At 48.0% G+C, this 26571-nt stretch overlaps 1 protein-coding gene across 4 annotated transcripts in view; it reads left to right on the top strand.

The window, feature by feature from the left end:
* Positions 1-14289: 14289 nt before the first annotated feature.
* The window catches only part of tmem150aa (transmembrane protein 150Aa), a 46243-nt gene continuing 33961 nt past the window's right edge, over positions 14290-26571 (top strand). For all 4 annotated transcript variants that reach the window (XR_013500561.1, XR_013500560.1, XR_013500559.1 and 1 more), the window contains exons 1-4: positions 14290-14534; positions 20892-20939; positions 25369-25455; positions 26499-26566. Coding sequence is in view for 1 of the 4 variants with exons in the window: in XM_078239295.1 (XP_078095421.1) it covers positions 14470-14534; positions 20892-20939; positions 25369-25455; positions 26499-26566 (268 nt within the window). In the remaining 3 variants the exon portion in view is untranslated. The remainder of the gene's footprint in view (positions 14535-20891; positions 20940-25368; positions 25456-26498; positions 26567-26571) is intronic.

The raw sequence follows: 26571 nt of genomic DNA, 5'->3' as shown, positions 1-26571 counted from the left end.
TTTCTTTTCAAGGTAAATTCATGCATGGTTTGGTGTCCCGAACTGGATAGGATGGAGAGAAATTGCTTAGTGGTAATGTCACTGGACCAATAATCCCAAGTGCAGACTAATGGGTGGCTGTGGTTAGCACTGATGCCTCCGTGTCAGGCCAAGTTCAATTCCAGCATTGTGTGGAGTTTGCATGTTGCTGTGGGTTTCCTCCAGGTGGCCCAGTTTCTTCCTCCTGTCTGAAGATGTGTAGGTTGGGTGGATTGGCTACACGAAATTGCCTCTTGGTATACAAAGGTGTGTGTTAGGTGGATTGGCCATGCTAAATTGCCTTGGTATACAAAGGTGTGCAGGTTAGGTGGATTGGCCATGCTAAATTGCCTCGGTATACAAAGATGTGCAGGTTAGGTGGATTGGCCATGCTAAATTGCCTCTTGGTATACAAAGATGTGCAGGTTAGGTGGATTGGCCATGCTAAATAGAGGGTGTCGTGCTGTTTTGGCAAGTTGGTGCAGACTTGAAGGGCTGAATGGCCTCTAGATATAGCTCTTGGGCTAAAGGGACATGGCGGGGGGGGGGGGGGGGGGGGGATCAGGATATTTGATCAGAATGAAGGGTGGAAGCAAGCTTGAAGGACTGAATGGCCTACTCCTGCTTCTGAACTGTAGGAATTCTATGGTTTCAATGTCCTTGGGACACAGGCCTGCTAGCTGGCATTCAATTAATCAGGACTATCAATTTCACTAAAGGTGACCATCAGACTATCATTCTAAACATCCATCTAGTTCATTGATGTCCTTTAGGGGAGGAAATCTGCTATCTTTACCTGGTCTGGCCCACATGTGACACTCATCCCACGAAAGAATAAAAACTTTGGTTCAGCTGATTTGGTTTTAAAGGTTCGTATTATGACCCAGGCCAGAAACTCCAAGGTCTTTATGAAGTCAGCTTAGACCATATGTTCTGCACTTTGAACTTGGCACGGGTGAGCATAAGATTTGGTTCAAGTGTCCCACTAGAAAGCTTTTAACAAATTTTATTTAAGAACAGTTCTCTTTTACCAGTTACAAGAGTAACATGATGTATGAACTTTAACAGCTAAGTATACTGTTCCAAGTCTCAACCCCATACTGTTCTGGGCTTGACACACAGTAGGCTCATGTGTTGGCCTTAGTGAGAGAGCATTTGAGTATAGGGATAGGGGTGTTTTACTGCAATTGTATAGGGCATTGGTGAAGTCCTTACTATAGAGAGTACAGCGAAGGTTTACCAGGCTGATTCCTGGGATGGAAGGTCTGTTATATTAGGAGACTAAGTCGGTTAGGATTACATTCACTGGAGTTTAGAAGTGAGGGGATCTCATAGAAACTTAGAAAATTCCAACAGGGTTGGACAGGGTAGATTATGTTCCCAATGGTTGGGAGTGGAAGAGTCCAGAACTAGGGGTCAGAGTTGATATGGGGTAAACCTTTTAGGACTGAGGTGAGGAGAAATTTCTTCACCCATTGATGGTGAATGTGTGGAATTCACTACCACAATGTAGTTGAGGCCAAAATGTGATTTCAAGAAATTAGATTTCACTCTTGGGGCTCAAGGGATATTGGGGGTGGGGGAGGAGAAATATCAGGATATTGAATTTGATGATCAGCCAATGATCAAAATGAATGGTGGAGCAGGCTCGAAGGGCTGAATGGCCTCCTCCTGCTTCTAGTTTCTATGATGCTGGATTTTGCAGCTTTTTAACATTTGCTGTGGTTTTGTCCTTTGGATGTTGAATTAAAACGCTGAGGCTTACCAGTCCTGGAACTTTCAACATCTCAGTATGGAGATTGAGACACTGTTTGCCTCTAGTGTCTAGCTGGCAACCACACACAGTGAAATCTTCACTCCAGAAAGGCAAGAAACACTGCTTTCAGTCTGCAGTCCAAACAGCTGCTGGCCAAAATGTAACTAAAATCCTGAACTTAACTGTGGGGAACTGTCCATGCAGGTATCAGCAACAACAGTTGGCACATCTGGTCCAGGTGTGATATCCTGAATTACAGGTGGCACAATGGTTTGCACTGCCTCACAGTGGCAGGAACCTGGGTTCAATTCTGACCTTGGGTCACTGTGGAGTCTGCATGTTCTCCCCATATCTGTGTGGGTTTCATCCCACAGTCCAAAAGACGTGCTGGTTAGGTGGATTTTTTAATGCATTTGTGGGACATGGGCATTGCTGGCTGGGCCAGCATTTATTGCCCATCCCTGGTTGCTCTTGGAGGGCAGTTGAGAGTCAACCACATTGCTGTGGCTCTGGAGTCACATGTAGGCCAGACCGGGTAAAGATGGCAGATTTCCTTAAAGGACGTTATTGAACCAGATGGGTTTTTCCAATCAACAATGGTTTCATGGTCATTAGATTAATTCCAGATATTTTTTTATTGAATTCAAATTCCACCATCTGCCGTGGTGGGATTCGAACCCAGGTCCCCAGAACATTAGCTGAGTTTCTGGATTCATAGTCTAGCGATAATACCACTAGGCCACCACCTCCCCTTGCCATGCTAAATTCTCCCGTGTGCCTGAACAGGTGTCGGAGTGTGGTGACTAGGGGATTTTCACAGTAACTTCATTGCAGTGTTAATGTAAGCCTAACTTGTGACACTAAGAAATAAACTTTAAGCTTTCCAGAGGAGAAAAGGGGGGAAATCATGGAGGGGAGCACATCCTCGATATGGAGATGGTTGCAAATGTTAAAAAGCAGGGAGTGATACAGTCGGCTGCTGGCCTTGGTGAGGCCACACCTGGAGTATTGTTTGCAGTTTTGGTCTCCTTTTCTGAGGAAGGATGTTCTTGCTCTCGAGGGAGTGCAGCGAAGGTTTACCAGGCTGATCCCGGGGATGGCGGGACTGATGTATGAGGAGAGATTGACTAGGTTAGGATTGTTTTTGCTGGAGCTCAGATGAATGAGGGGGAATCTCAGAGACTTATAAAATTCTAACAGGACTAGACAGGGTAGATGCAGGGAGGATGTTCCCGATGGTGGGAGAGTCCAGAACCAGGGGTCACAGTCTGAGGATTCGGGGTAGACCATTGAGGATGGAGATGAGGAGACATTTCTTCATCCAAAGAGTGGTGAGCCTGTGGAATTCATTACCACAGGAAGTAGTTGATGCCAAAACACAATGTATTCAAGAGGCGGCTGGATATAGCACTTGGGGCGAATAGGGAGAAAGCAGGATTAGGCTATTGAGTTGGACGATCAGCCATGATCGTGATGAATGGTGCAGCAGGCTCAAAGGACCAAATGGCCTCCCCCTGTTCCTATCTTCTATGTTTAAACTGGCTGGGATTAAATTTGTGATATGGATGTGTCTGCCAAGGCCAGTCGTTATTACTTGCCACTAAGCAGCTCATGTTTCAAGAGTTGTCCACGTTGCTGTGAGTCTGATTTAGGCCATACCAAAAAAAAATGGGAGATCTCCTGGCATTGGTTTATGTAATTTAATTTAAAAGATGGATCTGCCGTCCCTGATTGCTGGCCGCGATACGATTTTCCAAGATCGGCTCTTGAATTAATGAAGCAGGTTTATGAGGGAGCTGCAGTTATGGATTTTCAAATGCCACTTGATGTAGTGCAGGCTTGCTATCAGAATTAAAGCCTGGGGAATTAATGAAGGTGTGGAGACACTCTCGGTTAATAGGTGAAGCAGAGTGGAGCAGGGAAGTATCCTGGAGGTTGGTATTAGGAACACTTCTTGATTTTTGTGAATATTGGTCCTATGTGGCACAATTTCAAAGTTTCGTGATGAAACAAAGCTTGAATGTAACTTTCTGGTTGTGTCACAGCTTGGTATGGCTCCTGTTCTCACCAAGACCGCAAGGCACTACAAAGGGTGGTGAATGTAGCCCAGTCCATCACGCAAACCAGCCTCCTATCCACTGACTCCATCTACACTTCCCGCTGCCTCGGGAAAAGCAGCCAGCATAATTAAGGGCCCCACGCACCCCGGACATTCTCTCTTCCACCTTCTTCCGTTGGGAAAAAGATACAAAAGTCTGAGGTCACGTACCGACCGACTCAAGAACAGCTTCTTGCCTGATGCCATCAGACTTTTGAATGGTCCTATCACATATTAAGCTGATCTTTCTCTACATCCTATCTGTAACTGCAACACTATATTCTGCACCCTCTACTTTTCGGTTCCCCTATGCACTCTATGAACGGTATGCTTTGTCTGTATAGCGCATAAGAATGAGGGGCACAGTTTAGCACAGGGACCCAGGTTCAATTCTATTTTGGCTCACTGTCTGTGTGGAGTTTGCACGTTCTCACCGTGTCTGCGTGGCTTTCCTCTGGGTGCTCCGGTTTCCTCCCACACTCCAAAGATGTGTAGGTTAGTTGGATTAGCCATGCTAAATAGCCCCGTAGTATCAGGGTGAGTAGCTGGAGTAAATGCATGGGGTTATGGGGATGGGGCCTGGCTGGGATTGTGGTCGGTGCAGACTCAATGGGCCGAATGGCCTCCTTCTGCATCGTAGGATTCTATGATTCTATCCAAACAGGCGCCAGAGTGTGGCGACCAGGGGATTTTCACAGTAACTTCATTGCAGTGTTAATGTAAGCCTCCTAGTGACACTAAAACATAAACAAGAATACTTTTCACTGTACCCTAATACATGTGGCAATAATAAATTGGAATAAGGGTGGTGGAGAGACTGAGAATGACAGGAGACTGGCAATCCCTACAGTGCAGAAGGAGGCCATTCTGCCCATCGAGTCTGCACCGACCACAATCCCACCCAGGCCCTATTCCCGTAACCCCACACATTAACCCTGATCATCCCCTGACACTAAGGGACAATTTAGCATGGCCAATCCCCCTAACCCGCACATCTCTGGACTGTGGGAGGAAACCGGAGCACCTGGAGGAAACCCACGCAGACACGGGGGGAATGTGCAAACTCCACACAGACAGTGACCCAAGCTGGGAATTGAACCCGGGTCCCTGGCGCTGTGAGGCAGCAGTGCTAACCACTGTGCTACCGTGCAGTGAGGTCATGCTTGCAGACTGAGCAGAGGCATTCAGCTATCTGGTTGTTGTTTGGTTTTTCCAAAGTAGAGATTGTGTTGTGAGCAGCGAATACCGTCGACGAAATCTAAAGAACAATTTGTTGGTTAGTGGACATGTTGTCGAAGCTTTTTGTCCAGCACTCATCAGGACAAGAATGCCAAATATCAAACAATTGCAGCAATTTATACTAAAAAGAAAGTAAAAGAAAGGGAACCCTTTGAAAGGGCTGAATCCATAGTGCAGAAGGAGGTCATTCGGCCCACTGAGTATGCACCAATGCTAACACAGCATAGAATCCCTACAGTGCAGGAGGCCATTCGGCCCATCGAGTCTGCACCGACCACAATCCCACCCAGGCCCTATCCCTGTAACCCCACACATTTACCCTGCTAATCCCCTGACACTAGGGTCAATTTAGCCTGGCCAATCCACCTAACACGCACATCTTTGGACTATGGGAGGAAACCGGAGCAGAGGAAACCCACGCAGGCACGGGGAGAATGTGCAAACTCCACACAGTCATTGGACTGGACCCAGGTTTGAACCCGGGTCCCTGGCGCTGTGAGGCAGCAGTGCTAACCACTGTGCCGTCTCAGGCCCCTCTTACCCAGGCTGCACATGCCCTATCTCCGCACCCCAGGCATTCACCATAGCTTTTAAAAAATTAATTCATGGGACATGGGCGTTGCTGGCTGGCCAGCATTTATTGCCCATCCTGACTTGCCCGAGGGCAGCTGACACATTGCTGTGTGTCTGGAGTCACATGTAAGCCAGACCGGGTAAGGATGACAGATTTGCTTCTCTAAAAGAACATTAGTGAACCAGATGGGTTTTTCCAACAATCGACAATGGTTTCATGGTCATCAGTAGATTCTTAATTCCACATTTTTTTTATTGAATTCAAATTCCACCATCTGCCGTGGCGGGATTCGAACCCGGGTCCCCAGAACATTCGCTGGGTTACTGGATTAATAGTCTCGTGATAATACCACCAGGCCATCGCCTAACCAGCACATCTTTGCAGTGTGGGAGGAAACTGGAGCACCCGGAGGAAACCCACGCACACACGGGGAGAATAGAAACATAGAAAAACTACAGCACAAAACAGGCCCTTCGGCCCCACAAGTTGGGCCGAACATATCCCTACCTTTTAGGCCTACCTATAACCCTCCATCCTATTAAGTCCCATGTACTCATCCAGAAGTCTCTTAAAAGACTTTGTCTCCACCACCACTGATGGCAGCCGATTCCACTCACCCACCACCCTCTGTGTTAAAAACCTCCCCCTAACATTTCCCCTGTACCTACCCCCCAGCACCTTAAACCTGTGTCCTCTCGTAGCAGCCATTTCCACCCTGGGAAAAAGCCTCTGAAAGTCCACCCGATCTATGCCTCTCAACATCTTATATACCTCTATTAGGTCTCCTCTCATCCTACGTCTCTCCAAGGAGAAAAGATCGAGCTCCCTCAGCCTATCCTCATAAGGCATGCCACTCAATCCAGGCAACATCCTTGTAAATCTCCTCTGCACCCTTTCAACCTTTTCCACATCCTTCCTGTAATGAGGCAACCAGAACTGAGCACAGTACTCCAAGTGGGGTCTGACAAGGGCTTATATAGCTGCATCATTATCCCCGGACTCCTAAACTCAATCCCTCGATTGATAAAGGCCAGCACACCATACGCCTTCTTAACCACCTCCTCCACCTGCGGGGCCGATTTTAGAGTCCTATGGACCCAAGGTCCTTCTGATCCTCCACAGTACTAAGAGTCTTTTCCTTTAGATTGTACTCCATCATCCCATTTGACCTGCCAAAATGGACCACTACGCATTTATCTGGGTTGAAGTCTATCTGCCACTTCTCCGCCCAGTCTTGCATCCTATCTATGTCCCTCTGTAACTTCTGACATCCCTCTAGACTATCCACAACCCCACCAACCTCCTTGTCGTCGGCAAACTTACCAACCCATCCCTCCGCTTCCTCATCCAGGTCATTTATGAAAATGACAAACAGCAAGGGTCCCAGAACAGATCCCTGGGGCACACCACTGGTGACCGACCTCCATTTAGAAAAAGACCCATCTATACCCACTCTCTGCCTCCTTTGGGCAAGCCAGTTCTGGATCCACAGGGCAGCAGCCCCTTGGATCCCATGCCCTCTCACTTTTTCTAGAAGCCTTGCATGGGGGAACCTTATCGAACGCCTTGCTAAAATCCATATAAACCACATCTACCGCTTTCCCTTCGTCAATGTGTTTAGTCACATTTTCGAAGAACTCCACCAGGCTCGTAAGGCACGATCTGCCTTTGACAAAGCCATGCTGAGTATTCTTGAGCATACTAAACCTCTCTAAATGCTCATAAATCTTGTCCCTCAGGATCTTCTCCATCAGCTTACCAACCACTGAGGTGCAAACTCTGCACAGACAGTGACCTGAGGCTGGAATTGAACCGGGTCCCTGGCGCTGTGAGGCAGCAGTGGTAACTACTGTGCTACCGTGTAACCTCTTACTGTTCTAAACTCCAGCAGATACAAGCCTAGCCTGTCCAACATTTCCCCATAAGACCACCTGCCAATTCAGAGAATCACTATGGTGCCATTCAGCCCAACAATTCTGCCAATTCCCTGAAAGAACAACGTAACCAGGCTGACCCGCCCTATCCCTATGACCCCAAGCCGCCAGCTATCTTTGGTAAACCTTCTCTGAACAACTTTATCTGTACCCATCATGATTTTATAAACCTCTATAAGGTCACCCCCTCATCCTCCGACACTCCAGGGAAAAAAAATCCCAGTCTATCCAGCCTCCCTTTAAAGTAAGCGCGCAGGTACAGCAGGCAGTAAAGAAGGCAAATGGTATGCTTGCCTTCATAGCGAGAGGATTTGAGTATAGGGCGTTGGTGAACATAGAACATTACAGTGCAGTACAGGCCATTCGGCCCTCGATGTTGCGCCGACCTGTGAAACCAATCTAAAGCCCCTCTAACCTACACTATTCCAATATCATCCAAATGTTTATCCAATGGCCATTTAAATGCCCTTAATAGAACATAGAACAGTACAGCACAGAACAGGCCCTTTGGCCCACGATGTTGTGCCGAGCTTTATCTGAAACCAAGATCAAGCTATCCCACTCCCTATCATCCTGGTGTGTTCCATGTGCCTATCCAATAACCGCTTAAATGTTCCTAAAGTGTCTGACTCCACTATCACTGCAGGCAGTCCATTCCACACCCCAACCACTCTCTGCGTAAAGAACCTACCTCTGATATCCTTCCTATATCTCCCACCATGAACCCTATAGTTATGCCCCCTTGTAATAGCTCCATCCACCCGAGGAAATAGTCTTTGAACATTCACTCTATCTATCCCCTTCATCATTTTATAAACCTCTATTAAATCTCCCCTCAGCCTCCTCCGCCCCAGAGAGAACAGCCCTAGCTCCCTCAACCTTTCCTCATAAGACCTACCCTCCAAACCAGGCAGCATCCTGGTAAATCTCCTCTGCACTCTTTCCAGCGCTTCCACATCCTTCTTATAGTGAGGTGACCAGAACTGCAATCAATATTCCAAATGTGGTCTCACCAAGGTCCTGTACAGTTGCAGCATAACCCCACGGCTCTTAAACTCCAACCCCCTGTTAATAAAAGCTAACACACTATAGGCCTTCTTCACAGCTCTATCCACTTGAGTGGCATGTTGACGAGTCCACTACTGTTGCAGGCAGGGCATTCCATGCCCTTACTACTCTCTGAGTAAAGAACCTACCTCTGACATCTGTCCTATATCTATCACCCCTCAATTTAAAGCTATGTCCCCTCGTGCTAGCCATCACCATCCAAGGAAAAAGGCTCTCACTGTTCACCCTATCTAATCCTCTGATCATCTTGTATGCCTCTATTAAGTCACCTCTTAACCTTCTTCTCTCTAACAAAAACAGCCTCAAGTCACTCAGCCTTTCCTCATAAGACCATCCCAGGCAACATCCTGGTAAATCTCCTCTGCACCATTTCCAATGCTTCCACATCTTTCCTATAATGCGGCGACCAGAACTGTACGCAATACCCCAAGTGCGGCCGCGCCAGAGTTTTGTACAGCTGCAACATGACATCATGGCTCCGAAACTCAATCCCTCCACCAATAAAATCCTATCCCTTATGGTGAGGCCACACCTGGAGTATTGTGTGCAGTTTTGATGTTCTTATCTGAGGAAGGATGTCCTTGCTATAGAGGGAGTACAGCGAAGGTTTACCAGGCTGATTCCTGGGATGGCAGGTCTGTCATATGAGGAGAGACTTAGTCGGTTAGGATTAAATTCACTGGAGTTTAGAAGAGTGAGAGGAGATCTCATAGAAACTTATAAAATTCTGACAGGGTAGATTCAGAAAGAATGTTCCCGATGGTGGGGGGAGTCCAGAACTAGGGGTCATAGTTTGAGGATAAGGGGTAAACCTTTTAGAACTGAGGTGAGGAGAAATTTCTTCACCCAGAGGGTGGTGAATGTGTGGAATTCACTCCCACAGAAAGTAGTTGAGGCCAAAACGTTGTGTGATTTCAAAACATTAGTTATAGCTCTTGGGGCTAAAGGGATCAAGGGATATGGGGGGAAAGAGGGGGGATCAGGATATTAAACATTCTTTCTGGTTGTATCACAGCTTGGTATGGCTCCTGCTCTGTCCAAGAGGACGTGATGAGCCATCAGTGTCAAATCAAAGAGCTAATATTTTTAGCTTGCCTTGATTATCTCAGTGAATTTGACAAGCTTCTCAAATAGGGTCGTGAATGAAGCATAGCCCGTCACACAAATCAGCCTCCCATGCATTGACTCTGTCTACACTTCCCGCTGCCTCGGAAAAGCAGCCAGCATAATTAAGGACTGCCATGCACTCCGGACATACTCTCTTCCACCGGGAAAAAGATCTGAGGATGCGTACCAACCGACTGGAGAACAGCTTCTTCCCTGCTGCCATCAGACTTCTGAACTGACCTACTCGCATTAAGTTGATCTTTCTCTGCACCCGAGCTATGACTGTAACACTACATTCTGCACCCACTCCTTTCCTTCTCCCCGATGTACTCTATGAACGGTATGCTTTGTGTGTATAGCGCGCAAGAAACAATACTTTTCACTGTGTCCCAATACATGTGACAATAATAAAGCAAACAATACTTTTCACTGTGTCCCAATACATGTGACAATAATAAATCAAACAATACTTTTCACTGTGTCCCAATACATGTGACAATAATAAAGCAAACAATACTTTTCACTGTATCCCAATACATGTGACAATAATAAATCAAACAATACTTTTCACTGTAGCCCAATAAATGTGATAATAACCTGATCTTCTCCCCTATTTACTCTATGAACGGTATGCTGTGTCAGACTAGCGCGCATGAAACAATACCTTTCACTGTATCCCAATACGTGACAATAATAAATCAAACAATACTTTTCACTGTATCCCAATACATAGAAAAACTACAGCACAAAACAGGCCCTTCGGCCCCACAAGTTGTGCCGAACATATCCCTACCTTTTCGGCCTATCTATAATCCTCCATCCTATTAAGTCCCATGTACTCATCCAGGAGTCTCTTAAAAGACCCTATTGAGTTTGCCTCCACCACCACTGACGGCAGCCGATTCCACTCGCCCACCACCCTCTGTGTGAAAAACTTCCCCCTAACATTTCCCCTGTACCTACCCCCCAGCACCTTAAACCTGTGTCCTCTCGTAGCAGCCATTTCCACCCTGGGAAAAAGCCTCTGAAAGTCCACCCGATCTATGCCTCTCAACATCTTATATACCTCTATTAGGTCTCCTCTCATCCTACGTCTCTCCAAGGAGAAAAGACCGAGCTCCCTCAGCCTATCCTCATAAGGCATGCCGCTCAATCCAGGCAACATCCTTGTAAATCTCCTCTGCACCCTTTCAATCTTTTCCACAACCTTCCTGTAATGAGGCGATCAGAACTGAGCACAGTACTCCAAGTGGGGTCTGACGAGGGTCTTATATAGCTGCATCATTATCCCCAGACTCCTAAACTCAATCCCTCGATTGATAAAGGCCAGCACACCATACGCCTTCTTAACCACCTCCTCCACCTGCGGGGCCGATTTTAGAGTCCTATGGACCCGGACCCCAAGGTCCTTCTGATCCTCGACAGTACTAAGAGTCTTTCCCTTTATATTGTACTCCTTCATCCCATTTGACCTGCCAAAATGGACCACTACGCATTTATCTGGGTTGAAGTCCATCTGCCACTTCTCCGCCCAGTCTTGCATCCTATCTATGGCCCTCTGTAACTTCTGACATCCCTCTAGACTATCCACAATCCCACCAACCTTCGTGTCGTCGGCAAACTTACCAACCCATCCCTCCACTTCCTCATCCAGGTCATTTATGAAAATGACAAACAGCAAGGGTCCCAGAACAGATCCCTGGGGCACACCACTGGTGACCGACCTCCAATTAGAAAAAGACCCATCTGTACCCACACTCTGCCTCCTTTGGGCAAGCCAATTCTGGATCCACAGGGCAGCAGCCCCTTGGATCCCATGCCCTCTCACTTTTTCTAGAAGCCTTGCATGGGGGCCTTATCGAACGCCTAGCTAAAATCCATATAAACCACACCTACCGCCTTCCCTTCGTCAATGTGTTTAGTCACATTTTCGAAGAACTCCACCAGGCTCATAAGGCACGATCTGCCTTTGACAAAGCCATGCGGAGTATTCTTGAGCATGCTAAACCTCTCTAAATGCTCATAAATCTTGTCCCTCAGGATCTTCTCCATCAGCTTACCAACCACTGAGGTTAGACTCACCGGTCAGTAATTTCCTGGGCTATCCCTATTCCCCTTCTTGAAAATAGGAACCACATCCGCAATCCTCCGGCACCTCTCCCGTCTCCATCGACGACGCAAAGATCATCGCCAGAGGCTCTGCAATCTCTTCCCTCGCCTCCCACAGTAACCTGGGGTTCATCCCATCCGGACCCGGCGACTTATCTATCTTGATGCCATTCAAAAATTCCAGCACAACCTCTTTGTTAAAGTCCACATACTCAATCTTTTCAGTCCACCGCAAGCCCGCAGTACATCCACCCAGGTCCTTCTCCTCTGTGAAAACCGAGGCAAAATACTCATTAACCACCTCTGCCATTTCTACTGGTTCTGTACAGACTTTCCCGCCTTCACCTTTTATAGGCCCTTTTCCTTCACGTCTCATCCTTTTACTCTTCACATATTTATAGAACGCCTTAGGGTTTTCCTTAATCCTACCTGCCAAGTCCTTCTCGTGACCACTTCTTTAGTCCCTTCCTACAAGCCGTATACTCATCTGGATCCCTATCTTCGCCAAGCTCTCTGAACCTTTTGTACGCTTTCCTTTTCTTCTCGACTAGGTCCTGCACAGCTTTCGTGCACCACGGTTCCTTTAATCTACCAATTCCTCTGTCTGCTCGGCACATTGTCCTGTAGAACTCTAGACAGACATTCCTTGAAAAACTGCCACCTCTATTCAGTACATTTCCCTGAGAATACCTCCTTCCAATTTACCCCTCTAATTTGCTGCCTTATGTCTTCATATTTCCCCTTACTCCATATAAACGCTTTCCTAGCTTGCCTGATCCTCTCTTTTTCCAATGCAAGCATAAAGGAGATAGAGTTATGATCACTATAATAAATCAAACATTACTTTTCACTGTATCCCAGTACGTGACAATAATAAATCAAACAATACTTTTCACTGTATCCCAGTACATGTGACAATAATAAATCAAACAATACTTTTCACTGTATCCCAGTACATGTGACAATAATAAATCAAACAATACTTTTCACTGTATCCCAGTACATGTGACAACAATAAATCAAACAATATTTTTCACTGTATCCCAGTACATGTGACAATAATAAATCAAACAATACTTTTCACTGTATCCCAGTACATGTGACAATAATAAATCAAACAATACTTTTCACTGTATCCCTGTACATGTGACAATAATAAATCAAACAATACTTTTCACTGTATCCCAGTACATGTGACAATAATAAATCAAACAATACTTTTCACTGTATCCCAATACATGTGACAATAATAAATCAAACAATACTTTTCACTGTATCCCAGTACATGTGACAATAATAAATCAAACAATACTTTTCACTGTATCCCAATACATGTGACAATAATAAATCAAACAATACTTTTCACTGTGTCCCAATACATGTAAATCAAATCAAAATATATTAAGCTGATCTTTCTCTGCACCCTAGCTATGACTGTAACACTACATTCTACCTTCTCCCCTATAAGAACATAAGAAATAGGAGCAGGAGTAGGCCATCTGGCCCTTCGAGCCTGCCCCACCATTCAACAAGATCATGGCTGATCTGAAGCGAATCAGTTCCACTTACCCGCCTGCTCCCCATAACCCCTAATTCCCTTATCGATCAGAAAACTATCTACCCGTGATTTAAACATATTCAATGAGGAAGCCTCCACCACTTCAATGGGCAGAGAATTCCAGAGATTCACTACACTCTGAGAGAAGAAGTTCCCCCTCAACTCTGTTCTGAACCGGCCCCCCCTTATTTTGAGGCTGTGCCCTCTAGTTCTGGTTTCCCTTCTAAGTGGAAAGAATCTCTCCACCTCTACCCTATCCAGCCCCTTCATTATCCTATAGGTCTCTATAAGATCACCCCTCATCCTTCTAAACTCCAACGAGTACAGACCCAATCTGTTTAATCTCTCCTCATAAGCTACACCTCTCATCTCCGGTATCAACCTGGTGAACCTTCTCTGCACTCCCTCCAAGGCCAATATATCCTTCCGCAAATAAGGGGACCAAAACTGCACACAGTACTCCAGTTGCGGCCTCACCAGTGCCTCTATGTACTCTATGAACGGTATGCTTTGTCTGTATAGCGCACAAGAAACAATATTTTTCTGACAACAATAAATCAAATATCAATTTGATGACCAGCCATGGTCACAATGAATGGCAGAGGAGGCTAGAAGGGCTGAATGGCCTCCTCCTGCTTCCAGAGCTGCAGCCTCCCCCCAGCCCACTGGGGGGACAGACTGAGTGAGCCAAGAGCACTCAGGGACCTCGGCCCCGCCTTCCCCTCCATGATTGGCCGGCTGGACCTGCCACTCAGGTGACGTCAGCGCGCCGCACGCACACCCCCTCCTGAAGCATGCCGGGAGCTGTAGTCGTTGGGCTCGCTGACCAGCGGCGCGTGCGCACTGAGGGCAGAGCCAGGCCGGGGCTGCGCTGCCATGAGCGGGTGGCGGGCGCGGGGGAGGAGGCGGCTTTCTCTCGGCGGCAGTGAGTGAGGGAGCAGGAGGCGGCCTGGGCCCGGCTCTCCCCCTCCCTCACACCCGGGTCTCAGGTTGAGGGGGGGCTTCCCAATGACTGCGTGGCTCATCCTCCCCGTCAGCCTGTCCGCCTTCTCCATCACCGGCATATGGATCGTGTGAGTACCGCTTCTTTTTTTCCAGCCCGGCCTCCCGCCGCTCACACCCCCTCGGACTCTCCCCCTGCAGCCGTTTGCTCTGCCGGCACCCTGCCCACTGCGCCTGCTCCTCGGGGCCGGCTGCCGGCACCCCGCCGACTACGCCTGCGTCACGAGCCGGCGGCCGGTTCGCACTTCGTCACCTGCGGACTGCGCATGCAACTGGGGCCGGCCGCCGGCATCCCGCCGACTGCGCTTACTTGATGCACGGGCGACGGCATCCCGCCGACTGCGACTGCTCCTGGAGCCGGCTGCCGTATACGCTGACTGCGCCTGCGTCAGGAGCCGGCGGCTGTCTTCCGTACGGCCACTCGTGGACTGCGCATGCTCTGTCTGCCGGCCGCCGGCTGTCACTGCCTGGCACTGGAGCTGTCACTTCAGAAGATTGCCCCAGATACAGTCTCCAGTTCCCCTGGATTGCTTATCTGATCAAATCCAACCTAGCTAAACATCTCAGTGTGTGTTTGAGAAGAGGGTCTGTTTCTGAGTTGCCGATCTGACCAATTCCATCATCTTAAAGTTTTAAAAGTTTAATAATTCATGTCACAAGTAGGCTCACATTAACACTGCCATGAAGTTACTGTGAAAATCCCCTAGTCGCCACACTCCTGTTCGGGTGACACTGAGGGAGAATTTGACACCTAACCAGCACGTCTTTCGGACTATGGGCGGCACGGTAGCACAGTGGTTAGCACTGCTGCTTCACAGCTCCAGGGACCTGGGTTCGAATCCCGGCTCGGGTCACTGTCTGTGTGGAGTTTGCACATTCTCCTCGTGTATGCGTGGGTTTCCTCCGGGTACTCCGGTTTCCTCCCACAGTCCAAAGATGTGCGGGTTAGGTTGATTGGCCATGCTAAAATTGCCCCTTAGTGTCCTGGGATGCGTAGATTAGAGGGATTAGCGGGTAAAATGTGTAGGGATATGGGGGTAGGGCCTGGGTGGGATTGTGGTCGGTGCAGACTCGATGGGCCGAATGGCCTCTTTCTGTACTGTAGGGTTTCTATGAAACCGGAGCACCCGGAGGAAACCCACGGAGAATGTGCAGACTCCACACTCAGTGACCTGGGAATCGAACCCAGATCCCTGGTGCTGTGAGGCAGCAGTGCTAACCACTGGGCCACCATGCCGCTGACGCTAAAAGTAGACCATTTTGGCTTCCCTCATTCTCACAGTAAGAAGTCTCACAACACCAGGTTAAAGTCCAGCAGGTTTATTTGGAATCACGAGCTTTCGGAGCGCTGCTCCCTCATCAGGTGAGTGGGGAGGTGGGCTCGCAAACATGGCATATATAGGCCATATATCCTGCAATTGTGTCTTGGCCTACATACATGCCGTGTTTGTGAAACCTACCTCTCCATGCACCTGATGAAGGGCTGTGCTCCAAAAGCCCGTCATTCCAAATAAACCTGTTGGACTTTAACCTGGTGCTGTGAGACTTCTTACTGTGCCCGCCCCAGTCTAACTCTGGCATCTTCAGATCATGGCTTTCCTGATAGTGGCATTCGAGTCACCCACCTTAAAAACTGAGGGGTGACACTGAATTTCAAATCGTTTGTGGATATTCACAGTGGTCAGTACTGCTGCCTCACAGCGCCAGGGACCCGGGTTCGATTCCCGGCTTGGGTCACTGTCTGTGTGGAGTCTGCACGTTGTCCCCGTGTCGGCGAAGGTTTCCTCCGGGTGCTCCGGTTTCCTCCCACAGTCCAAAAGACGTGCTGGTTAGGTGCTAAATTCCCCCTCAGTGTAACCCAAACAGGCGCCGGAGTGTGGCGACTAGGGGATTTTCACACTAACTTCATTGCAGTGTTAATGTAAGCCTTACTTGTGACACTTATAAACTTTAAACTTAAAAGGTGGCCAGCAAGTGGTGGTGCACGAAAGCAGAAATACTTCATTCTAACCTTGTTCAAAGTTGATGCTCCCACTTCACAACTTGTGCTTTTGAGGTAGTGGATGCATGAGTTCAGCTAGAGTGACTAATGTCACAGAGAAAATGATTTGATTTATTATTGTCACATGTATTGGGATACAGTGAAAAGTATTGTTTCTTGCACACTATACAGACAAAACATACTTTTCATAGAGTACATCGGAGAGAAGGAAAGGAGACGGTTCTGAATAAGGTAAAAGTAAAGTTTATTTATTAGTCACAAGTAGGCTTACATTAACACCGCAATGACGTTACTGTGAAAATCCCCTAGTCGCCACACTGACAGACTTCTAAACGATGAACATAAGAAATAGGAGCAGGAGTAGGCCATCTCGCCCCTCAAGCCTGCTCCGCCATTCAATAAGATCATGGCTGATCTGATAGTGGGTTCAGTTCCACTTACCCGCCCGCTCCCCATAACCCTTAATTCCCTTAATGGTTAAAAATCTATCTATTTGTGACTTAAACACATTTAACGAGGTAGCCTCCACTGCTTCATTGGGCAGAGAATTCCAAAGATTCACTACCCTCTGGGAGAAGAAGTTCCTCCTCAACTCTGTTCTAAATTGACTCCCCTGTATTTTGAGGCTATGCCCCCTAGTTCTTGTTTCCATTGTATAGAATAGTACAGCACAGAACAGGCCCTTCGGCCCACGATGTTGTGCCGAGCTTTATCTGAAACCAAGATCAAGCTATCCCACTCCCTATCATCCTGGTGTGCTCCATGTGCCTATCCAATAACCGCTTAAATGTTCCTAAAGTGTCTGACTCCACTATCACTGCAGGCAGTCCATTCCACACCCGAACCACTCTCTGCGTAAAGAACCTACCTCTGATATCCTTCCTATATCTCCCACCACGAACCCCCTAGTTATGCCCCCTTGTAATAGCTCCATCCACCCGAGGAAATAGTCTTTGAACATTCACTCTATCTATCCCCTTCATCATTGTAAGTGGAAATAACCTTGCTGCTTCTACCCTGTCTAGACCCTTCATTATATGTCTCTATAAGATCTCCCCTCAACCTTCTAAACTCCAATGAGTACAGGCCGAGTCTACTCAATCTCTCCTCATAAGCGAACCCCCTCATCTCCGGAATCAACCTGGTGAACCTTCTCTGTACCCCCTCCAAAGCTAATATATCCTTTCTTAAATAAGGGGACCAAAATTGTACACAGTACTCCAGGTGCGGCCTCACCAATGTCTCCGGGTGCTCCTGTTTTCTCCCACAGTCCGAAAGATGTGCTGGTTAGGTGCTAAACTCTCCCTCAGTGTCACCCGAACAGGAGTGTGGCGACTGGGGGATTTTCACAGTAACTTCATTGCAGTGTTAATGTCAGCCTACTTGTGACACGAATAAATAAACTTTAAACTTTTAAAGAAGCATGTAAACCAAGGAGAGGAGGGAATAAGGAAGCTTGCGGCAGGTTCAAAATTAGTGTAAGGGTGTCCAGAAGAGCGTTGCCATCTACGTCTGGTTACAGTAAGAAGTGTCACAACATTAGGCTAAAGTCTAACAGGTTTATTTGGAATCACGAGCTTTCGGAGCGCTGCTCCTTCATCAGGTGAGTGGAGAGGTGGGTTTCACAAACACGGCATGTATAGGCCAGGACACAACTGCAGGATTTACAACCTATACATGCCGTGTTTGTGAAACCCACCTCTCCACTCACCTGATGAAGGAGCAGCGCTCCGAAAGCTCATGATTCCAAATAAACCCGTTGGACTTTAACCTGGTGTTGTGAGACTTCTTACTGTGCCCACCCCAGTCCAACGCCGGCATCATGTCTACGTCTGGTTAGGTAGGGGTTGAGAGCCGTGTAGGTGACTAGTGTTGAAATGGAGGAGAATGGAGTGGTTGATTGTGACCAGTGTGACGAGAGGAACTGTGATGGGTCTCTCCCGCCTGCACATTGTTCACATGTGAAGCTAGTTGGCAGGTTTAAAACCCAGCTGAATCTGGTCTCCTAATGCCAGTGCCTGAATATCATTTGCTTTGCCATTCCCTCCCTTATCCTGGGTCAACTCTGCGATTCTGTTTTTCGTGGCATGGTGGCACAGTGGTTAGCACTGCTGCCTCGCTGGGCCAGGGACCCAGGTTTGATTCCCGGCTTGGGTAACTGTCTGTGTGGAGCCTGCACATTCTCCCCGTGTCTGTGTGGGTTTCCTCCGGGTGCTCCGGTTTCCTCCCACAGAGCAGGCGTCGGAGTGTGGCGATTAGAGGATTTTCACAGTGACGTCATTGCAGTGTTAATCATAGGACCCTTACAGTACAGAAAGAGGCCATTCGGCCCATCAAGTCTGCATGACCTCAATCCCACCCAGGTCCTATTCCCGCAAGCCCACATATTTATCCTGCTAATTCCCCTGACACTAGGGTCAATTTAGCTAGTGTCCAATATTTGGACACTGAGGGGCAATTTAGCATGGCCAATCCACCTAACGTGCACATCTCTGGACTGTGGGGAGGAAACCCACGCGGACGCAGGGAGAACATGCAAACTCTGCGCAGTCACCCAAGGCCAGAATCGAACCCGGGTCCCTGGCGCTGTGAGGCAGCAGTACTAACCACTGTGCCACCAAGCCGCCCATCTTTCAACATCTGATGCGAGATAGGCTTTTGAAGTCTTGTGGAACCAGTTGACCGAGGAGCCTAAAAGCAAAATCCTGCAGACGCTGGAATCTGAAACAAAAACACAAAATGCTGGAAAATCTCAGCGGGTCTGACACCGTCTGTGGGGAGAGAAAAGAGCCAACGTTTCAAGTCCAGACTCTTGACAATGGGTCATCCAGACTCGAAACGTTGGCTCTATTCTCTCTCCACAGGTGCTGCCAGACCTGCTGAGATTTTGCAGCATTTTGTGTTTGTGTGAATGTGGAGCCTGATGCGAGATGGAGGCCTCCCAACTTAGAAACGAGTTACCTCATCACGAGTGACACCATTCCTCCCACCAATTCTGCCGAGTTTTATTTTCGCAGTGGCAAGGAAATGGACACCGATTTAAAGTAATTGGCAGAACAGATATGAGAAAAAAACGTTCTTGGAACAAGGCTTGCAATATACTGCTTGAGAGTGTGGCAAAGGCACGTCCAATGAGGTGTTCAGAGTGGGAGGGGGTGTAATGTGCAGGGTTATGGAGGAGGAATGGGACAAAATGAATTGCTCATTTGGAGACCCGGTGCAGACACCCTGGGCCGAACGCCTCCTTCGGTCCTGTGAATGTGGGTAAGTAGGGCGGCACGGTGGCATAACTAGGCCGATACCTCCCCTTATTGAATGGCAGAGTGGGCTCGAAGGTTCCTAGGTGTTAGGGGCGGCACAGTGGTTACCACTGCTACCTCACAGCGCCAGGGACCCCAGTTCATTTCCCGAATGGGGTCACTGTCTGTGTGGAGTCTGCACGTTCTCCCCGTGTCTGGGTGGGTTTCCCCCGGGTGCTCCGGTTTCCTCCCACCATAGAAAGCATCTTTTCCGAATGTATCACAGCTTGGTCTGGGCTCCTGCTCTGTCCAAGACCACAAGAAACTACAAAGGGTCATAAAGCCCAGGCCGTCACGCAAACCAGCCTCCCATCCATTGCCTCCGTCTGCACTTCCCGCTGCCTCGGGAAAGCAGCCGGCATAATCAAGGACCCCACGCACCCCGGACATTCTCTCTTCCACCTTCTTCCGTCGGGAAAAAGGTACAAAAGTCTGAGGTCACGTACCGACCGACTCAAGAACAGCTTCTTTCCTGCTGCCGTCAGACTTTTGAATGGACCTACCTTGCATTAAGTTGATCTTTCTCTACACCCTAGCTATGACTGGAACAACACATTCTGCACCCTTCCCTTTCCTTCTCCCCTATGTACTCTATGGACGGTATGCTTTGTCTGCAAGAAACAATACTTTTCACTGTATACTAATACATGTGACAATAAATCAAATCAAAGTCTTTAATCGAATGCAGTTGACCAACGCTGATAAGATTAGTGTAATTCTTAACTGGAATTTATCTAAGTAACCCGCTTTGACTGATCCACACCATTCAAAATCCTCTCGGGCACCAACCTATGGGCCAGCACAGTGGTTAGCGCTGCTGCCTCACAGCTCAAGGACCTTGGGTTCAATTCCCGGCTTGGGTCACTATCTGTGTGGTGTCTGCATGTTCTCCCCGTGTCTGCGTGGGTTTCCTCCGGGTGCTCCGGTTTCCTCCCACAGTCTGAAAGACGTGCTGGTTAGATGCTAAATTCTCCCTCAGTGTAACCCAAACAGGCGCAGGAATGTGGCAACTCTGGGATTTTCACAGTAACTTCGTTAACTTTCCTGTGCTGTGCTGTTCTTTGTTCTAATGTAAGCCTACTTGTGACACTAATAAATAAATTAAAACTTTTCTTTCTCTCTTTCAGATACGCCATGGCAGTGATGAACCACCACGTCTGTCCTGTCGAGAACTGGTATGGTATTTATGATTACTTTTTTGCCTTTCCTTTCTGCTTTGATGTGGTTCGATTCCGGTCGGTCATCCGAGGCGGGAGCGAGAATGCTTTCTGAGCTAGGGAAGCTGTTTTTCTTCTCTCTGTAATGAAAGCCGTCCTTGTGGAAAATGTGTCAGTCTCCACTGGGAGTAGGGGAAGATCCGCTGGGGAAACCTCCTCTGCGAACTGTGTAAACATTTAGATCTGGTGGAATGGCAGTGGCATAATCCTCGCTCGGGGATGGGATTTGGGAGTGTGATGCTATGTTCCGAGAACACGCCAGCATAATCAAGGACCCCACGCACCCAGGACATACTATATAAAAGCTTTGACAAAGAGTCATCTGGACTCGAAACATCGGCTCTTTTCTCGCCTTACGGATGCTGCCAGACCTGCTGCGATTTTCCAGCATATTTTCTTTTGGCCCCGGACATTCTCTTCCACCTTCTTTCGTCGGGAAAAAGATACAAAAGTCTGAGGTCACGTACCAACCGACTCAAGAACAGCTTCTTCCCTGCTGCTGTCAGACTTTTGAATGGACCTACCTCGCATTAAGTTGATCTTTCTCGACACAATAGCTATGTCTGTAACACTACATTCTGCACTCTCTGGTTTCCTTCTCTATGAACAGTATGCGTACTTTTCACTGTATCCCAGTACATGTGACAATAATAAATCAAACAATACTTTTCACTGTATCCCAGTACATGTGACAATAATAAATCAAACAATACTTTTCACTGTATCCCAGTACATGTGACAATAATAAATCAAACAATACTTTTCACTGTATCCCAGTACATGTGACAATAATAAATCAAACAATACTTTTCACTGTATCCCAATACATAGAAAAAATACAGCACAAACGGGCCCTTCGGCCCACAAGTTGCGCCAGTTATGTCCCTACCTACCTAGGCTTATATATAGGCTTACCTATAAACTTCAATCCTATTAAGTCCCATGTACTCATCCAGAAGTCTCTTAAAAGACCCTATCGAGTTTGCCTCCACCACCATTGACGGCAGCCGATTCCACTCGCCCACCACCCTCTGTGTGAAAAACGTCCCCTTAACATTTCCCCTGTACCTACCCCCCAGCACCTTAAACCTGTGTCCTCTCGTAGCAGCCATTTCCACCCTGGGAAAAAGCCTCTGAGAATCCACCCGATCTATACCTCTCAACATCTTATATACCTCTATCAGGTCTCCTCTCATCCTACGTCTCTCCAAGGAGAAAAGACCCAGCTCCCTCAGCCGATCCTCATTAGGCATGCCACTCAATCCAGGCAACATCCTTCCGTGTGTTTGATTTTCACCGCTCAACACTGCAATCTGAAATCTGCTCTTGGCGTCTGATAATCCTTTTTAAAAATATTCCATCAGCAGCAAATAAGCCTCAAAGTACAAAGAAAATTACAGCACAGGAACAGGCCCTTCGGCCCTCCAAGCCTGCACCGATCATGCTGCCCTACTGAACTAAAACCCCCCTACCCTTCCGGGGACCATATCCCTTTATTCCCATCCTATTCGTGTATTTGTCAAGACGCCCCTTAAAAATCACCATTTTATCTGCTTCCACGACATGTCCCGGCAGCGAGTTCCAGGCACCCACCACCCTCTGTGTTTAAAAAAAATACTTAGAAATCATAGAAACCCTACAGTACAGAAAGAGGCCATTCGGCCCATCGAGTCTGCACCGACCACAATCCCACCCAGGCCCTACCCCCACATATTGTTACTCGCTAATCCCTCTAACCTACGCATCTCAGCACTCTAAGGGGCAATTTTTAACCTGGCCAATCAACCTAACCCGCACACCTTTGGACTGTGGGAGGAAACCGGAGCACCTGGAGGAAACCCACGCAGACACGATGAGAATGTGCAAACTCCACACAGACAGTGACCCGAGCCGGGAATCGAACCCAGGTCCCTGGAGCTGTGAAGCAGCAGTGCTAACCACTGTGCCACCGTGCCGCCCAGTATCTTGAATGTTTTCCACTTGACTTGCTTTGCAGCTGTAACAAGGCGCGTGACTCTTGCGTCTGTGTGTATACATAGTTGTGTGCAGCTTATGTGTACACAATCGTGTGTGGTTTTTTTATTGTCATTTCCCCATCTCGCCTCCTTCCACATGCATCAGGATTGACTCGTTATTTGATTTTTAAAAATTTGCTTTATTATTGGGTGGCACAGTGGTTAGCACTGCTGCCTCACAGCGCCAGGGACCCGGGTTCGATTCCCGATTTGGGTCCGCTGTCTGTGCGGAATCTGCACGTTCTCCCCGTGTCTGCGTGGGTTTCCACCGGGTGCTCCGGTTTCCTTCCGCAGTCTGAAAGACGTGCTGGCTAGGTGCTAAATTCTCCCTCAGTGTAACCCAAACAGGAGTGTGGCGACTAGGGGATTTTCACAGTAACTTCATTGCAGCGTTAATGTAAGCCTGCTTGTGTCACTGAAAAATAAGTAAACAAGAATACTTTTCACTGTATCCTAATATGTGTGGCAAGAATATATCAAAGAGGGGGGGGGGGTTGTAACAGACTTCACAAATAAATAAACTTGATTATCATGTGTATTGGGATACAGTGAAAGGTATTGCTTCTTGCACACTATACAGAGAAAGCATACTGTTCATAGAGTACATAGGGGAGAAGGAAAGGAGAGAGTGCAGAATGTAGTGTTACAGTCATAGCTAGGGTGTAGAGAAAGACCAACTTAATGTGGGAAGGTCCATTCAAAAGTCTGACAGCAGCAGGGAAGAAGCTGTTCTTGAGTCGGTTGGTACGTGACCTCAGACTTTTGTATCTTTTTCCCGATGGAAGAAGGTGGAAGAGAGAATGTCCGGGGTGCGTGGGGTCCTTGATTATGCTGGCTGCATTTCCCGAGGCAACGGGAAGTGTAGACAGAGTCAATGGATGGGAGGCTGGTTTGCGTGATGGACTGGGCTACGTTCACGACCCTTTTGTCGTTCCTTGCGGTCTTGGGCAGAGCAGGAGCCATACCAAGCTGTGATACAACCAGAAAGAATGCTTTCTATGGTGCATCTGTAAACATTGGTGAGAATTAAAACATGCTACCGTGCAAAGGGACCTGGGGGTCCTTGTGCATGAGACGCAAAAGCCCAGTCTGCAGGTACAACAGGTGATCAAGAAGGCAAATGGGATGTTGGCCTATATTGCGAGGGGGATAGAATATAAAAGCAGGGATGTCTTGATGCACCTGTACAGGGCATTGGTGAGGCCGCAGCTGGAATACTGTGTGCAGTATTGGTCCCCTTATATGAGGAAGGATATATTGGCATTGGAGGGAGTGCAGAGAAGGTTCACCAGGTTGATACCGGAGATGAGGGGTTTGGATTATGAGGAGAGGCTGAGGAGATTGGGTTTGTACTCGTTGGAGTTTAGAAGGATGAGGGGGGATCTTATGGAGACTTATAAGATAATGCGGGGGCTGGATAGGGTGGAGGCGGAGAGATTCTTTCCACTTAGTAAGGAAGTTAAAACTAGAGGACACAGCCTCAAAATAAAGGGGGGTCGGTTTAAGACAGAGTTGAGGAGGAACTTCTTCTCCCAGAGGGTGGTGAATCTCTGGAATTCTCTGCCCACTGAGGTGGTGGAGGCTACCTCGCTGAATATGTTTAAAGCGCGGATGGATGGATTCCTGATCGGTAAGGGAATTAAGGGTTATGGGGATCAGGCGGGTAAGTGGAACTGATCCACGTCAGATCAGCCATGATCTTATTGAATGGCGGGGCAGGCTCGAGGGGCTAGATGGCCTACTCCTGCTCCTATTTCTTATGTTCTTATGTTCTTAATTGTAGCGGACATGCTGAATTTCCTTGGCCTGCTGAGAAAGTAGAGGCGTTGGTGGGCTTTCTTAACCATAGCGCGGCGTGGAGGGTCCGGGACAGGTTGTTGGTGATCTGGATACCTTGAAACGTGAAGCTCTCGACCATTGCTACTTCGTCCCCGTTGATGTAGACAGGGACGTGTGCGCTACAACGCTTTCTGAAGTCGATGACAATCTCCTTCGTTTTACTGACATTGAGGGAGAGATTATTGCCGTCGCACTCTACATTCTTGTAAATCTCCAGACAGAATCTCTGATTGGCGGAGCCGCTCCTCACCCATTTTGTTTTGCATGCTCACTTGCTGCTCCTCCAATCAGGGAGCATGTTGTTTTCCCGCTCCCTGCGCCTTTAATTGCTCGTTCCGAATCAGGAGTTATAACGTACAGAGGGAGGCGACATTTCCCGAATTCCTTCACGCCCCCTCGCCGCCTGTGACTTGGCACCTTTCTGGTGGGTATTACAGCCCATGCGGCCCGAGAAAGAGAGAGGGCACCGTCTGCAAGCGAGTACGATTCAAAGTTAGTTTGCTGCTGATAAGCTTGTGCCTTTCATTCCCAAGGTTGTACAACGAGTCCTGCTCCGAGGACACCTCCAAGCACGGCTATCCGAAAACCTGCTGCACCGTTCAGGATATCCCATTGGTCAGGTAGGAGAGATTTTCCATTCCGTCTCTCCCTATCTACCCAACAGACCCACCGAGCAAAATATGTACAAGAATGCGCAGGTTAGGTGACCTTCCACAAGGTAAGCCTCCATCAGAAGGATTTGGGCTCCTCGAGCATCATCGGAGAAAGGTTTCTGGGGCAATTTAGCATGGCCAATCCACCTAACCTGTGCATCTTTGGAGTATGGGAGGAAACTGGGGCATTTGGAGGAAACCCACGTAGATATGGGTAGAACGTACAAACTCCGCACAGTTACCCGAGGCCGCAATTGAAGCCGGGACCCTGGTGCCGTGAGGCAGCAGTGCTAACCACTGTGCCACCTGCCATCCCTTCTCGCTGTTTGTTCAGGTACTGGGTAAGATGCACTGTGTATATAATGAGAAGGTAGATAACTGGCACACACAAGGCAGCCAAGATAAACCTATTATCCAATTCTCTTCTCCACCCTTCCTTTTGTTTTACATCACGACTGCATAAACTTCTTGCCTCAGGAAGATTGCCCAAGACTCAACTTTGACAACCCAATGGTCCAAAGCCCAGTGACATTTGAGTCAGATCTTCCTGTACGTAAAATGGCCACTTGTTCAGGCTGCCAGCCCCTGGATAACTGTCACCCAGTTGGACTAGTAATCCAGAGACCCAAGATGATGTTTTGGGGACCCGGGTTCAAATCCCGCCACGGCAGATGGTGGGATTTGAATTCAGTAAAAGAAATCTGGAATTAAGAATCTACTGATGACCATGAAACTATTGTCGGAAAATCCCATCTAGTTCACTAACGTCCTTTAGGGAAGGAAATCTGCCGTCCTTACCCGGTCTGGCCTACATGTGACTCCAGAGCCACAGCAATGTGGTTGACTCTCAACTGCCCTCTGAAATGGCCCAGCGAGACACTCAGTTCAAGGGCAACTAGGGATGGGCAATAAATGCTGGGCCCAGCCATGTCCCACGAACTGATAAAAAAAGGTTATTAATGTTATTAAATCAAACATTGTACTAACTGCTTTTCATATTTCCTCGACAGTAAATGTGGATCGTACCCTCCTGAAAGCTGCTTCTTCAGTTTAATTGGCAATGTGGGGGCTTTTATGGGTAAG

Source organism: Mustelus asterias, chromosome 22 (genome assembly GCF_964213995.1).
Source record: "Mustelus asterias chromosome 22, sMusAst1.hap1.1, whole genome shotgun sequence".
NCBI lineage: Eukaryota > Metazoa > Chordata > Chondrichthyes > Carcharhiniformes > Triakidae > Mustelus > Mustelus asterias.
Note: the sequence above shows the minus strand (reverse complement) of the source record. Positions and strands in the feature narration are given on the sequence as shown.